The sequence below is a fragment of the Typha angustifolia genome, chromosome 3 (assembly GCF_048772165.1).
Source record: "Typha angustifolia cultivar Huaian chromosome 3, ASM4877216v1, whole genome shotgun sequence".
NCBI lineage: Eukaryota > Viridiplantae > Streptophyta > Magnoliopsida > Poales > Typhaceae > Typha > Typha angustifolia.
In genome coordinates, this window is record NC_133241.1 from 1,373,185 (window position 1) to 1,387,678 (window position 14,494).

At 38.4% G+C, this 14,494-nt stretch overlaps 3 protein-coding genes across 6 annotated transcripts; 2 read left to right on the forward strand and 1 right to left on the reverse strand.

Annotated features, from left to right (window-relative positions):
• The first annotated feature begins 557 nt into the window (after positions 1 to 557).
• Positions 558 to 6,502, forward strand: LOC140780135 (probable sucrose-phosphate synthase 3). 2 transcript variants are annotated; one of them, XM_073125489.1, is made up of 12 exons: positions 558 to 986; positions 1,171 to 1,406; positions 2,236 to 2,299; positions 2,382 to 3,083; positions 3,285 to 3,404; positions 3,491 to 3,622; positions 3,705 to 3,881; positions 3,981 to 4,034; positions 4,118 to 4,180; positions 4,280 to 5,227; positions 5,303 to 5,430; positions 5,853 to 6,502. In XM_073125489.1, the coding sequence occupies exons 1-12, from the start codon at positions 711 to 713 to the stop codon at positions 6,139 to 6,141; spliced, it is 3,189 nt and encodes a 1,062-aa protein (XP_072981590.1). In that variant the 5' UTR covers positions 558 to 710; the 3' UTR covers positions 6,142 to 6,502. The 2 variants fall into 2 exon arrangements, with proteins under 2 accessions (XP_072981590.1, XP_072981591.1); XM_073125490.1 differs by having other exon boundaries at positions 5,945 to 6,115.
• On the reverse strand, positions 5,373 to 9,769 carry LOC140780136 (putative pentatricopeptide repeat-containing protein At3g25060, mitochondrial). Of its 3 annotated transcripts, XM_073125493.1 has the most exons (4): positions 7,604 to 9,769; positions 7,216 to 7,311; positions 6,908 to 7,116; positions 5,373 to 5,507 (listed from the first exon to the last, which is right to left on the reverse strand). In XM_073125493.1, exon 1 carries the CDS (start codon positions 9,763 to 9,765, stop codon positions 7,723 to 7,725), a length of 2,043 nt encoding a protein of 680 aa, XP_072981594.1. In that variant the 5' UTR covers positions 9,766 to 9,769; the 3' UTR covers positions 5,373 to 5,507; positions 6,908 to 7,116; positions 7,216 to 7,311; positions 7,604 to 7,722. The 3 variants fall into 3 exon arrangements, with proteins under 3 accessions (XP_072981594.1, XP_072981592.1, XP_072981593.1); XM_073125491.1 differs by lacking the exon at positions 5,373 to 5,507 and having other exon boundaries at positions 6,680 to 7,116; XM_073125492.1 differs by lacking the exons at positions 5,373 to 5,507; positions 7,216 to 7,311 and having other exon boundaries at positions 6,680 to 7,116.
• Positions 9,770 to 9,893: 124 nt separating this feature from the next.
• On the forward strand, positions 9,894 to 13,309 carry LOC140780138 (uncharacterized). Its single transcript, XM_073125494.1, has 5 exons — positions 9,894 to 10,027; positions 10,138 to 10,286; positions 10,387 to 10,435; positions 11,639 to 11,781; positions 12,992 to 13,309. Exons 1-5 carry the CDS (start codon positions 9,979 to 9,981, stop codon positions 13,076 to 13,078), a joined length of 477 nt encoding a protein of 158 aa, XP_072981595.1. The 5' UTR covers positions 9,894 to 9,978; the 3' UTR covers positions 13,079 to 13,309.
• Positions 13,310 to 14,494: the final 1,185 nt, after the last annotated feature.

The following is a 14,494-nucleotide window of genomic DNA, read 5'->3' on the forward strand; positions in this document are numbered from 1 at the left end:
AATAATATGTAAATGATATAAGGAAATAGGATAAAGAATTTGATATGAATTACTATAACTAAGAGGTTTTCTAAATTAAGAAAATAGCCACACTCTAAATTTAAAGAATTTAAAAAAGCTTAAGACACTAAAACGCCTCTTTTAAAATTTTATACTTAATTAAATAATTTCATTTCAAATTGTTAATTACTGTCGATAATTGGATTTCAATTACTTAATAAGGATCCCGAGTTCCTTGTCACAGTGGGCAGCAAACTCTAACTAAAGTTTTTTCTAGTTGGGATACTTGGCATCACGTGATTGGCTGCCACTTTCTTTTAACGTGCATGTTTTGGCCCAATGAGAAGCTAAAAAAAGTCTATTGTAGCAAATTCCTACATCCAACTCTGCGGATGATCTCTTCCCATGAACACTTTCAAACACTATGGACAAGTGGCCTTAATTCCTAACGATATAAACTAAATGATAGCAGCAAAATTCGGATTCCTTATTTGACTCCGCCTTCCATCCTTCGATTACTTCTTCACGCACCAAAATATGGACAAATCCATCACCCATTTCGATCCAAAACACCATCCCAGTTACCCACTCCGACCTCTTCAACGAACTATATATTGCTATCCTTCCCATAAAAATCCCACTTTTGTTTCGCAAACAGTGCAAATCCCATCGACCCAACTGCCCATTTGCTGATTTGAATCGTTTCAGATATGGCTGGGAACGAATGGATCAACGGATACTTGGAGGCCATTCTAGATAGCGGCACGGCGATCGCCGACGAGCAGAAGCAGCAGCTCGATCTCGGGGAGAGGGGGCATTTCAATCCGACCAAGTATTTTGTCGAGGAGGTGGTGATGACAGTTGACGAGAGCGACCTCTATCGAACGTGGATCAAGGTGGTCGCGACGAGGAACTCACGGGAGAGGAGCACTAGGCTTGAGAACATGTGCTGGAGGATTTGGCACCTCACTCGCAAGAAGAAGCAGGTTGGTTTATTCTGGATTAATATAGTTTATTTTCTCATATTATCTGCATCACGATTTGATCTTTTGGGTATTGTTTATAAATTATCATCACAGTTTCTTCATATTGATTGAAGCCATAGTTATCCTGCAATGTTAAAGTTTACACATTTAAAATTGAAAAAAAATGGTGTTGACAAATGAGCAGTTGGAACTAGAAGATGTTCAAAGGATGGTGAACCGTAGGTGGGAACGAGAGCAGGGAAGGCGGGATGCGACGGAGGACATGTCGGAAGACTTGTCGGAGGGAGAGAAGGGAGACATGCTTGGAGAATTGGTGCAGACGCCGCGGAAGAGCTTCCAGAGGAACTTCTCCGATCTCCAAGCAGATCAAGCCTGGTCTGATGATAACAAGGGAAAGAAGCTCTACATTGTTCTTATCAGGTAGATGCTGCTGCTCTTTTCTCTCAATAAAAATTGAATGCAATCAAGAATAGATCTTTTTGGAAAAATTATATATAACACCATGCTTTGTAACGTAATTGTAATTATAGTTCACACCCTATAATTTTACTATTTATAAATCTAACCCTATGATTTAGTGAATATATACAAAAAATATCTTGAATTAGATTTGAACTAACACCGTAAGAATACTCCGTTAAATAGAGATATTTTATTTCTAAAATGACTTAAATGCCCTTATTTCTAAAATGACTTAAATGCCTTAGTGTCTAAAATGGCTTACTTATTTCTAAAATAACTTAAATACCCTTAGTATGACTTGGTTGAGGATACTTTCATAATTTTTTTAGTATAATTAACTTAGTATTTAGTTAAGTTTAACTAATCGATCTAACGATAGAGTGTTTTCTGTATATATTCGCTAAATCATAGAGTTCAATTTACAAATAATAAAAATATAGAGTGTAAACCATAATTTTATTAAATAATAGGGTGTTAGATGCAAATTTTCTTTGATGATTTCAATGAAAAGCTGCTGATATGAGAACAGAAATTTGATTTCTTCTTTGCTTTATTTAATGAGGTAAGTATATGATCATAGGACCTACTGTAAGGCATGCAATTTGCTAATATGAACTATCTTTACGTTTAACTACTACTAGTGTAAACGAAAACTTATCCTCTAGCTCTTTTACTTGTAAGCTTGAGGATATATTAATTGCTACTATGATTATCGATTTGCTTGCTAATAAACAGTTAAGTAGAAAAACATAAGATCTGAGATGTGCTTTTTCATCTTATTGTCCAGCCTTCATGGCCTTGTTCGTGGAGAAAACATGGAGCTTGGCCGTGATTCAGATACTGGGGGTCAGGTAATTATCCTGATCTAACTCTTTCTGTACATGTAACACAATCAACGAAGCAATAGGACATGAGTTATGGATTAATAAACAGGTGAAATACGTCGTGGAACTTTCTCGGGCATTAGCCATGATGCCAGGAGTATACAGGGTCGATCTGTTCACACGTCAGATATCGTCTTCCGACATCGACTGGAGCTACGGAGAGCCGACGGAGATGTTAACCTCAGGTTCAGATGAAGCAGATAGAGAAGAAGTAGTTGGTGAAAGCGCAGGAGCTTATATCATACGTATACCCTGTGGGCCAAGGGACAAATACTTTCGCAAGGAGATGCTGTGGCCTTACATCCAAGAATTCGTCGATGGAGCTCTAGCTCACATCCTTAACATGTCAAGAGTTTTAGGAGAACAGATTGGCGAGGGTTGTCCAGTTTGGCCTTATGTCATCCATGGACACTACGCAGATGCAGGAGATGCTGCTGCTCTTCTTTCTGGTGCTCTGAATGTCCCTATGGTTCTCACAGGCCATTCCTTAGGGAGGAACAAATTGGAACAGCTTCTTAAGCAAGGCCGCCAGTCTAAGGAAGACATTGACGCCACGTATAAGATCATGAGGCGTATCGAGGCGGAGGAGCTGTCTCTGGATGCTGCTGAGCTTATAATTACAAGCACACAGCAGGAGATTGTAGAGCAATGGGGATTGTATGATGGTTTTGATGTCAAGCTTGAGAGGGTCTTGCGAGCACGGTACCGGAGGGGGGTCAACTGCCATGGCCGTTATATGCCAAGGATGGCGGTGAGTTTGAATTTGCTAAAACTACTAATAATTTTGCTTCTTTCATGTATGAGAATGGAGGTTTTTATCTTTTAATGCATGCCAATGTTGCACTCAGTTTTGTACCGTAATTTTTGATGTATAACTATTGAGTATCAATGGCCAGGAATTAGGCACAAAGGTTTCTCTCTGTACATCTTAATCTAGCTATGAAATTTGCAGGTTATTCCTCCTGGTATGGATTTTAGCAGTGTCGTTGTCCAGGACGAGACGATGGATATGGATGGAGAAACAACTACTGATGGTATTTCTCCAAAGGCAGTTTCCCCCATATGTTCTGATGTAAGAAACTTCTGAAATCACTGTCTCTGATCCCTTGTTTTAAATTTAGTGACTCTCTCTAACAACACAATGAGTCATTCCTGCAGGTGATGAGATTTTTCACTAATCCTCACAAGCCAATGATCTTGGCCTTATCAAGACCAGACCCCAAGAAGAACATCACCACCCTTCTGAAGGCATTCGGAGAATGCCGCCCACTAAGAGAGCTAGCAAATCTTGTAATGAATTGCTCTTCATCTAGTAGGAAACGATTCTTTGGGAGAAGTATTCAGTAGCTTAATATGCTTTTACTTCTGGCAGACACTGATCATGGGGAACAGAGACAACATCGATGAAATGTCTTCTGGAAATGCGAATGTTCTCACGATGGTTCTAAAGCTTATCGACAAGTATGATCTCTATGGATTTGTGGCCTACCCAAAGCATCATAAGCAGTCTGATGTTCCAGATATATACAGGCTTGCAGCTAAAACAAAGGTCTAATAAACTCTTGCTTCTTCTTCAAACTTTTATTGTAAATTGTTCATGTTCTTGATAAGCAACTAACATTTCACCTAATTTCCTCATTTCTGGCAGGGAGTCTTCATAAATCCAGCTTTAGTTGAACCTTTTGGTCTTACTTTGATAGAGGTTCATTTTCTTACAACAAATCTCTACTCACATAACTATTATCCTTATCAAGAAACTAACTTACTAGTTTGATAACATCATAGGCAGCTGCACACGGCTTACCAACTGTAGCTACCAAGAATGGAGGACCAGTTGACATTCATAGGGTACCATCACTTGACCTGTTAGTATGATTAAAATCAAGACAAGCTTTTCTCATGGCTAGATAGTTTTCCTTACTTTTCGACATTGTTTCAATATTTCAGGCTCTGAACAATGGACTGCTTGTAGATCCGCATGACCAAAACGCCATAGCTGATGCGCTGCTGAACCTACTCGGAGACAAGAACTTATGGAGTGATTGCAGGAAAAACGGGTGGCGAAACATACATCTCTTCTCTTGGCCAGAGCACTGCAGGACATATCTTACTAAGGTAGCTGCATGCAGAATGAGGCACCCTCAGTGGCAGATGGACAATGTGATGGATGATGACATGGTCGCTGAGGAGTCACTTGGAGACTCGCTAAAGGATGTGCAGGAATCGTCTCTCAGGTTATCGATTGATGGAGAGAAGAATCCTCTAGCAAAGGGTGATACCCAGGTACATGATCAAGTGGAGCACATTATGCACAAGATCAAGAGACAAGTGCCAGAAGCACGAGATGCAGCTAATAGCAGCAAAGTCACTGAGAGTTCATCGAGCTCTTCTAACAAGTACCCGATTCTTAGAAAGCGACGACGATTGTTTGTCATAGCTCTTGACTGCTACAATGATCAGGGAGATCCTGAAGTGACTTGGCTGCAGGTGATACAAGAGACCTTTAAAGCCGTAAGATCAGACTCTCAGATATCAAATGTCTCAGGATTTGCGCTCTCGACAGCCATGCCGGTGTCAGAGACCTTAGAACTATTGAAATCTGGAAATATCCAAGCCAAAGATTTTGATGTTATGATCTGTAGCAGTGGCGGTGAGATGTACTACCCGGTTAGTTATCAGGGCTCTGAAGAGGATGTCTGTCTAGATTCCGACTATGCCAAACACATCGAGTATAGATGGGGTCATGATGGTGTGAGAAGGACAATAACAAAATTAATGAAGTCTCAAGAAGGTCAAGGTGAACATCATTCAGAGAATTCTTCAAGAGTGGTTGAGGAAGATATGACATCAAACAATGAACATTGTGTCTCATTTTTGGTTAAAGATCGAACCGAGGTAATACTTCCACATAAGTATTTTCTCCAGTAAAAGCTCATGTTTAAGAAGTTTTCTCTCTGACATCAACTTCAGGCAATGCCAGTAGACAATCTAAGGCAGAAGCTTAGAATGCGTGGACTTCGCTGCCATCTGATGTATTGCAGGAATTCAACAAGGCTACAAGTCATACCTCTTTTAGCATCTAGGTCTCAGGCACTCAGGTATGGAAAAAGTTCATTGTAAATTTTCATTTCAATCTCTGGTTTATGATTCAATATCAGAATACTAGGTTATTCTCCTGAAAGATAGCATTGATAATATTCAGTCATCTAACAGATATTTGTACTTGACTATTCATGCTTGCGAGAAACTGAAAACACATCGAGGAAAAAGAGCACTACAATAACTGCAATGTATCGATTTGCTTCTTCTATCCTAGACATGTAAAATGGTGTCATCTTATTCTTTGCTTTCCATCAGCATATTCTGAGTAGCTTATCGGCTGACAAACGTGATTAAAATAAAACTTCAACCATCGCTTGATTTTTACCAGCTTTTGTTGCTCTCTATAAATAGGTAGATGTTAATTCCCCCAGCAGAAAATTGATACAATCAATTGACAGTTTTATTTTACTGAATTAAGGTACTTGTTTGTTCGTTGGGGTCTAAGTTTAGCAAACATTTATCTGATTGCTGGAGAAAAGGGAGATACAGATTATGAAGAACTCTTATCAGGATTCCACAAGAAGATAATCTTAAAAGGCGCCGTTGAAAAAGGTTCAGAGGATTTACTTAGGACATCAGGTAGCTACAAGAAGGAAGATACCTTTCCTGCAGACAGCCCCTTCTTTGTCTACACTGGCAATGGATTTGATTCAGAAGAGATCATGAATGCAATCCAAGAGGCAAGCAAGGCTTCGTATGCGAAATGATCAACTGATCAAGTGATCTATATGTATATCTAGGTAACTCTTCGTTCTCGGACTTTTCCAGTTTTGCCTTATTAATTCTTTCCCTACTAATCTTTGATTGCATGAGATCCCCTTCGCTGCATCTAATAAAGGCTAGCCTATATTTGCCTGACATTAGTTCTGTGCACCTGACTTCCTCAGAAGTGCTAGTATGGAAGAGTATAATGTTGTTCTAGTAGCCTTAAGTTACCAAGTAGCTAATGGAAGGTAATTGAAGGCCTTGCAAAATGGTAATGACTAATGATATTTGGGGCCATGATTGCCTTTAGCCATTTCATTAATTTTCTCTTGTCATCCTTCGTTTCTGGATGTACAGAGATTATGTCTTTTGCAAGTGATACATCACATTATATAAACCTAATCATGGTTTCCTTTCATGAAGAAATTTAATGTGAAGTTGCAGGGTTACTCCTCATGCTAATAATTAAGAGAATATATTCGCCTAATTGACACTCTAAAATAGAGACAATGTTCTTAAAAGAGCAGGGAAAGAATTACTATCCACTTTTCAGGGCTAACAGTATTTAAATTCACCTACATTTGACAGAAACATTTTCTTTCCCATTTGAAGTTTAATTCTAATTCTGATAGGAATACCATTTGAATTACTATCTACAATATGGTTTCTTCACCTGTTTAAAGCAGAAGTAAAGCAGATATCTACATTTTAATCTCCAAGAATAAGAGGAAAGAACATGAAGCCAGCTATTTGAGCTCCCTCTCTTACCATGTCGTTGATGCCAATCACCAGATTCCATGATGTTCCTCATGCAAGGCATATGTGTCTGATCTGAATCATAATCCTAGAAAGTGTCTCACCAACCCTGAAATGCTTCCCCCATCCTTCAGCAAGAACTGATATTCACCTTCAGCTACCGGCAGATTGCTGTAGCAAGATCAGTCTAGAGTGCTCCAGCCAGAACAGCAATCTTTCCTCTGAGAGATATCAATAAAGCATTCAGTATTAAACAATGAAAAAATATTTTGTTTTATTCAAGGAAAAAGAAAATATGCAATTGCATAATAGTTTAGTACCAGATAAATTTCAATCAACTGAACAGCCTTCATAAGGAAGTATTAAAGTAGCCTCTGGTAATATCCACTACCAATGTGGAACCAAATACAGAGAATCTGGAGGGGGAATACTTGTGTTTTAGAACATCACACTAAACATAAAGAAAATATCAATAAAGAAACATCTTTTTTACTGCTTTCTATTAGTGTAGAGCTCATCAAGAAAATAAAATCCTTCCATCTGTTAAGTTACAGTATTTGTCAAAATCAAGCTTCCAGTTGCATTTTGGCCCAAAATTTTGGTTTCTACTAAGTTGACCACTACTGCTATGTCGCATCCCGCATCAATATTTAAATCCGGCAAGCTTTATACGCAAGCTTTATACTTAAAAGGAAAATAAACGAGCACCTCAAGACCATTGTATCTCCTTCATGAAGCTGCTTCCACCTGCTCTACCACCGGAGCTTGCCATGTTCAAGGATTAGAGAGGTTCGTCTGATCATTACAAGAGCTAGAAACGTGCATCTTTACCAGTAATCTTGACAGGAGCAGATTCCATCTTTGAAATGGTGGAATCGTTTCACATCTCTCACTATAATCTCTCGGTTCACAATTCTCGAGATGTACTTGGTTGCCTCGTGACAGTCCCCACAGACCCTTAGGTTCTTTATAATCACAATTCTTGTCCCTGGGCTAGTGTTCAACAACCCAAAGGCAATGGCCAACCTTTCACTGTGGCTGCACAGCATTCGTTCCTTCACCTCCTCCTCAAGGTCATGGAATACAAATTCTGTTTTAGGAACATAACCCATTTTCCTCATCTCACAATCCAGCTTCACAAGCATGTCGGCAATCTTTTCATACTGGGGATGGCTCTTATCCTCCATTAAGAATGCATGAAGCTTACCATGCACTTCCACCAAACTATAGCCAGGAACCTTCCTCATACCAATGTTTTTCATTACTTTTCTTACATCCACTACTTTGTCCCAGTTCTTTGCTGCTGCATAGACATTAGAGACCAATGCATGTATCCCTAGGTCATCTGGATTCAACTCAAGAACCTTTCCTGCAACATACTGTCCAAGCTCCAACTTCTTGTGATTATGGCAACCAGAAAGGAGAGCAACCCAAACTGCAATCCCTGGCTCAACCTCCATCGACTTAATTAGTTCATGGGCTTCTTCAACATGACCTGCACGTGCAAAAAGATCAACCATACAAACATAGTGCCTCTCACTTGGCTTGATCCCAAATTTTCTAACCATAAGATCAAACCAGTGTCGCCCTTCTTTAACGAGACCAGAATGACTGAAAGCTGATAAAAGAGAAGCAAATGTGGCATGATCAGGTCTCATTTCAGTTCCATTCATTTCTTCGAAAAGAGCAAGGGCTTCCCCGCCACGACCATGAGCACCATAACTAGCAATCATCGCATTCCAAGAGATCAAATCTCTTGACTTAATCCTATCAAATAGGGCACGAGCACTTGAAAGGGAACCACACTTGGAATACATATCAATAACTGCAGTACCTGAGATACAATCAAATTCAAGCCTCCTTTCAATGAAAGCATGTATTGATTTACCCAATTTCAGAAATCCAATCTGAGAGCAAGCTAAGATAGCACTAACAAGCGCAACCAAATCAGGTTGCACCCCAAAATTCTGCATCTTGATCAACATCCATAAAGCATTGCTTGCATACCCATTTTGAGCATAGCCAGAAATCAAGGCACTCCATGTCACGACATTCTTATTAGACATCCTCTCAAAGACAATAAGGGCAACATCCAAGAACCCATTCTTGGCGTACATGTCGACAAGGCTAGTCTTGACTACAACATCCATTTCCACCCAATGCCGCAAAACATACCCATGAACCGAACGCCCCATCCCCACATCCCCCATCCCCGCACATGCCTGTATCAATCCGACCATCACAACTCCGTCCCCCTCCACTCCTTCCAACTGCATTTTCCTATAAACCCCAATGGCCTCTAATGGCTTCCCGGCACTCAAAAACCCCGTGATCATCGTTGTCCAAGAAACAAGGTCCCTTATTGGCATTTCATCAAACATCTCCGCCGCATCATCCATCTTCCCACATTTCGCATACAAATTGAGCACCGACGAGCAAACGAAGACATCACGACCATACCCAAGTTGTAAAGCATGGTTCTTGATCTTCTCCCCTGCTTCGAGGTCCGAAGAATGAGCGCAAGCTCTCAAGGCCACCGTGAAGGTAGAGCTATCGGGTCGTGCAGGGCCACCGGAAGCTGTAAGGAGGCGGTAGAGGCGGAGAACATGGGCCGGGGAGTTGCACTTGGAGTGGGCAATGATGAGGGCATTCCAAGCGGAGATGTTTGGGTTGTCTGACGTCCGGAACACGGATTCAGCGGCGGCGATGTCGTTTAGGCGAGCGTAGGCGGTGATCAGGCGGCCAGGGGAGTTGGGGTGGGAGAGGGATCCGTTTAAGAGCATGAGGGCATGGATTTGGGATAGGGCTTGAGGAGATCTGCATGTGGAGAGAAGGTGTTTGATAGATGTCTTGTGGAGTGCAGTGAGCATTCGGGTGTTTGGGTTTAAGCAAATCTATGTGGTTAAAAAGAAGGGCAAAACCGCGAATTTATCTTATATGTAGGGTGTTATTTATAAATATATGTAAAAAAAGTTTGTGATTATTTACAAAAAGCCCCCTTTTTCATACTATTAAGCTTCGGAGCAAAGCTTCTCGAAGAAAATAGAAGCCCTGAAGGTGCTTGAAGGAAATCCTAGGAAGAGATGGCGGAGAAGTTGGCACCCGAAAAGCGACATAGCTTCGTCCACAACGGTAACTCTCAGATCCTTTGTGCCCCTGTTTAATTTATACGGTTTCGGATCTCCAAATCTCTGACCGACTTCGATCTCTTCTCTCGATTGGGAATTTGTTCGAATTCGTAGGTCAGAAGGTATTTGAATGGGATCAGACCTTGGAGGAAGTCAACTTCTACATCGATCTCCCACCCAATGTTCCCACCAAACTCTTCAACTGTAAGATCCAATCCAAGCACATCGAAGTTGGCATCAAAGGCAACCCCCCTTATCTCAACGTCGGTAATCCTGATCCCTCTCTTGGAATCTCTTTGTGATTCCGTGTTTGGTTATTGAATTGTTCATCTTATTATTCTCAAATTCATTTTGTTTCCTCAGCATGAGCTTGCGTCCCCTGTGAAGACCGATTCATCGTTCTGGACTCTTGGTAATGCTTCTTCTTCTGGTTTATGAAGCTTGAGCTTCGGGATAAATGCGGAATTTTTGATATCTTACGGACGGTAGGACATAACCAAAAGAATAGATATTTGGATTTTGGGAGCGTTTATAGGTATCAAATTGTGTCTTATAGTGATAAGTTTGGTACTCATGATATCTATTTGAGAACATTAAAATAAGCTGGGTGAGTTGCAATTATGGTGAACATATTCGGTAAGGTCTTTGCATGCATCTTTGTAAGAAAAAACTGGGAGAAGTATTGGAACTTGATCTTGTTGTTGCATTTCATTGAGTCTTTTCATGACTTTTTTTTCTAAGGAATGTTATCAATAGATAAACATTAAACTATGCTATGATAGATAAAAGAAGATATATAATTGGTTATTGTGGGACATCAAATGTGGATCTGAGATGATAAGATCAAACTTTTCATGAGTTTCAAACCCAAACAGTCTTTAGGTTTATGTTGTTATTTCAGGATATTCAGATGATTTCTTGTTAAATTATTATCTTCATGAAATAGATCTGTTAGACTAGATTTTATTTATATTTTGTCACGGAACTACAGAGATTGTTGCCATCATACTGTAGATAGAGAAGTAAACAAAAGTTTGAAATCCTTGAGAGGCCAGCCCAGCTTACTACTTTTGTCTTTCCTGTTTGTATGATAAACAGATTTGATTTATATTGGTAAGGAAAATTAGGTATGGCATGTTGAATTCCACTTTGGTGGTTTAATGCCCCAATGATATCACAGGCAAGAAGTTGGATTATTGCTATTTAAGGGCATTATGATGATCAAACAACACTACAACAGACTATAGACACCTCTCAATTTAGCCATTATACTCTAGTTCTTTTCACATATAACAAAATTTTAAATAACCAAAAGAAATCAGAAAAAATTAATAAAGTTGGTGATTATTCAAGGTAGTTTGTGTAGATCAACCATTTATCTCATATGATTCAAAAAATATGATACAAAATAACCAGTGAAATTGATAATTTTTCAAACATTGAAAGGAAGATCATGTAGGTAACTAGGTATCTCTTATTGATTCATCTTATGTGAAAGAAGCACAGCAGATTGAATATGTGTTACATATTTTTTTAGTAGTTTGGGTTTCATTCCCCTCCTGTGCTGTCATTATTACTGGCAGTATCTGAGATTTTCTTTTCTCAAGCATCACAGAGGATGGGATAATGCATGTTACACTTCAGAAAAGAGATAAAGGGAATACTTGGTCATCTCCAATTCTTGGCCAGGGTGTTTTGGATCCTTATGCAACAGATCTTGAACAGAAGCGTCTTATGCTGCAAAGGTTCCAAGAAGAGGTGTGGTCTACTTCTCTACTAAACATTATTAGTTAGGACCTCCGCGTGTAGCTCATCAATTTACATCATGATTATATTTCTTTTGCATTAACAACCAGTCCTGCATTTATCCAATAAACTGGTATAAGGGATGCAATCTTTTGTTTACCATGTCTTCAGAAGTTGAATTATTATATATGTCAAATAGAGTAAAGTGATTTTAGCAGGCTCTTGTCTCAAGTTCTTTGCATGGAAAATTTTTGCTCATTCAAGTTCCGGATGAACAAGCTCCCTTTTAAGCTGAAAAATTATGATATCAAATCAAATAAATTGATAATGTCATTGCCTTTTCTTTTTGTGTACTTCTGAGTTCTGAATACTGAATACTTCTGATGCATTTTAAATTTTACTAAGAGATAAGTATACTTCTGAACACTTTTGGATGCAAAATGAGATTTGAAAATGAGCTTTTCATGAGAAGCAGCATGACAGCATCCTTTAGGAATTTGAAGTATTTTATTATTTATTTTCCTATCAATCAAGTTGTGTCGAGATTTTTTCTATTAACTAAGTTATTAAATATAGTAGTAGTTTAGCCCATTGATAGAATGCTAAGCTAAATTTTTGTGGGAACTTCCTCCAAACTTGGGATAGTTAAATCTTTTGGGATGCTTAAATGGGTAAATTTGCTCTCCATGTTTACTCCTTGAAGTGTAGCTCTAAATGAAGTGCATTGTATGATATGGAATGTACCTATTATCCGATTAAATGACATTTCACTGTGGGAGGTGATTCCAAGGGTAGCATATATTTAGTAATAAGGATTCAAGATGTAATGGTTCATAAGAATCTCACGCTTAGTCCAATATTGATAATGAATAATGGTTTCAATCGCTGATTTTGAATTTGCAGTTGCTAGAAGTTGGTAAATTTGTGAGAGGACAAGATTTTACCCGACCATGGGAGGTTGAGAAAATTCCTATCAAACTTAAACCCTGTGACCGCGAAAATCATTAAATTTACAGATTGTTTGTTTTTGTTATTTCATTCTAGAAGACTAGATCTTTTTCTTCTATTACTATATCATCTCGAGCGCAACTTCTTTTATTTTTTACGAGTCTTAGGACATTTTCTTTCAGGGGCCATTTTGCAACTATCCTATTTGTTGTATTTTTCAAAGCTTTTTTCCCCTCTCGCCTTTTTGTGACGACAATTTTCATTTTATTTGCAGAACCCAGGTTTTGACTTCTCCCAGGCGCAATTCACTGGAACCTGCCCAGATCCCCGGACCTTCATGGGAGGGATACGTTCTGATTAACAATTCCAGATTGCCTCCCTTCAAATGCTTATATAAAAAGCTCATTCCTTGCATATTAGCTTATTGCCCCTCTCTGTTATGGCTTCTACAACTTGTATATTAGTGTTATGTGGAAAGAATGTAGCATCTTACATGTAGAACTACTGGGGTTTTTTTATGACTGCCAAAAACTTTGTTATGAATATAAATACTATTAATTATTTGAGGTATTGTGACAACGTTCTTCTACCATCATCGGAATTTTATTCTATTTTCTTTTCAATCTCAAAATTCTGTTGATAGTCATAGCAATTTGCTAATGCTTGCTTACATGCAAATGAAGAACTGACAATAACCAAAGAAAATCCGGTGGAAAGAAATGTTTTAAGTACTTTATACACCTCCTTTTGGATTAATTAAGAATCGAGCCTTATCCCTCGAACTGTGGACTCCGTCTTTGAATCATTTGTGATTAATCTACTTATGTTTTAGATAGCCAACCATTTGGCCGAAGAATAGATAAGAAAAATAGTTAAATTAAAGAGAGATAAACGAGACCAGGCTCTAATATATAACATAAAAGTGTTCCTCAAGCATTAAAAGAAGAAATAATTCTTGAATCTATCTAAGAGGAGAAGAAATAGTCGACATCTAGAAGAACATCTACAATAAATGTATAACAACAGAGAGAGAATAAAAATAAAATAATATCACTAAACCTGACAAGATTAATAATGAATTATAGTGATGTCATAATATATATTAGTGATATTATTATTAATAATAATACATGCATACATACATACAATTTATTTTGGAATTATTCTAAAATTTTTCAATATTTAGGGAAATTAATAAAAAAAATCAATTTTATCGGTATTTATTATTCTGACACCTCTATTATAGGTTTAATCTTTAAAAACACTTTGAATTAATTGACCTAGCGACGGTTGACGGAATGGAGATTACCTTTGATTAATAAAATTAAGATTGAGATGTAAGGATTAAATTCATAATACAAAGATAAATTAACTAAAATTATAGGCTTTATTACAATTCAATCGGTTTTTTTTTTGGCAGAATGACCATAGTTAGTGATTTGGCACAACAATTATATCAATTTGTAAGCTCCTAGATGATAGAGAGTCACAGGCTAAGTTATGAGCAGTAACATTGTTTACTTAATAAGTAAAACATACCGACAAAGAGGAGCATTGCATAGCAAACCGTTTGAACTCATGAATCCCGTGTCGAATAATCTATGGCATATCATCCGATAGGAAGGAATTGAATGAGTCCGCAACGACTTTGCAATCCATGAAAGGAGCATGATCCAAAATAAGTTAGAAGGCAGCAAGAAGAGCTTGTGCTTCAGCGTCAATCGTGGACTCACAAATCGGTATATATTTCTCCAGTTCTATAATCTGCAACTCAACG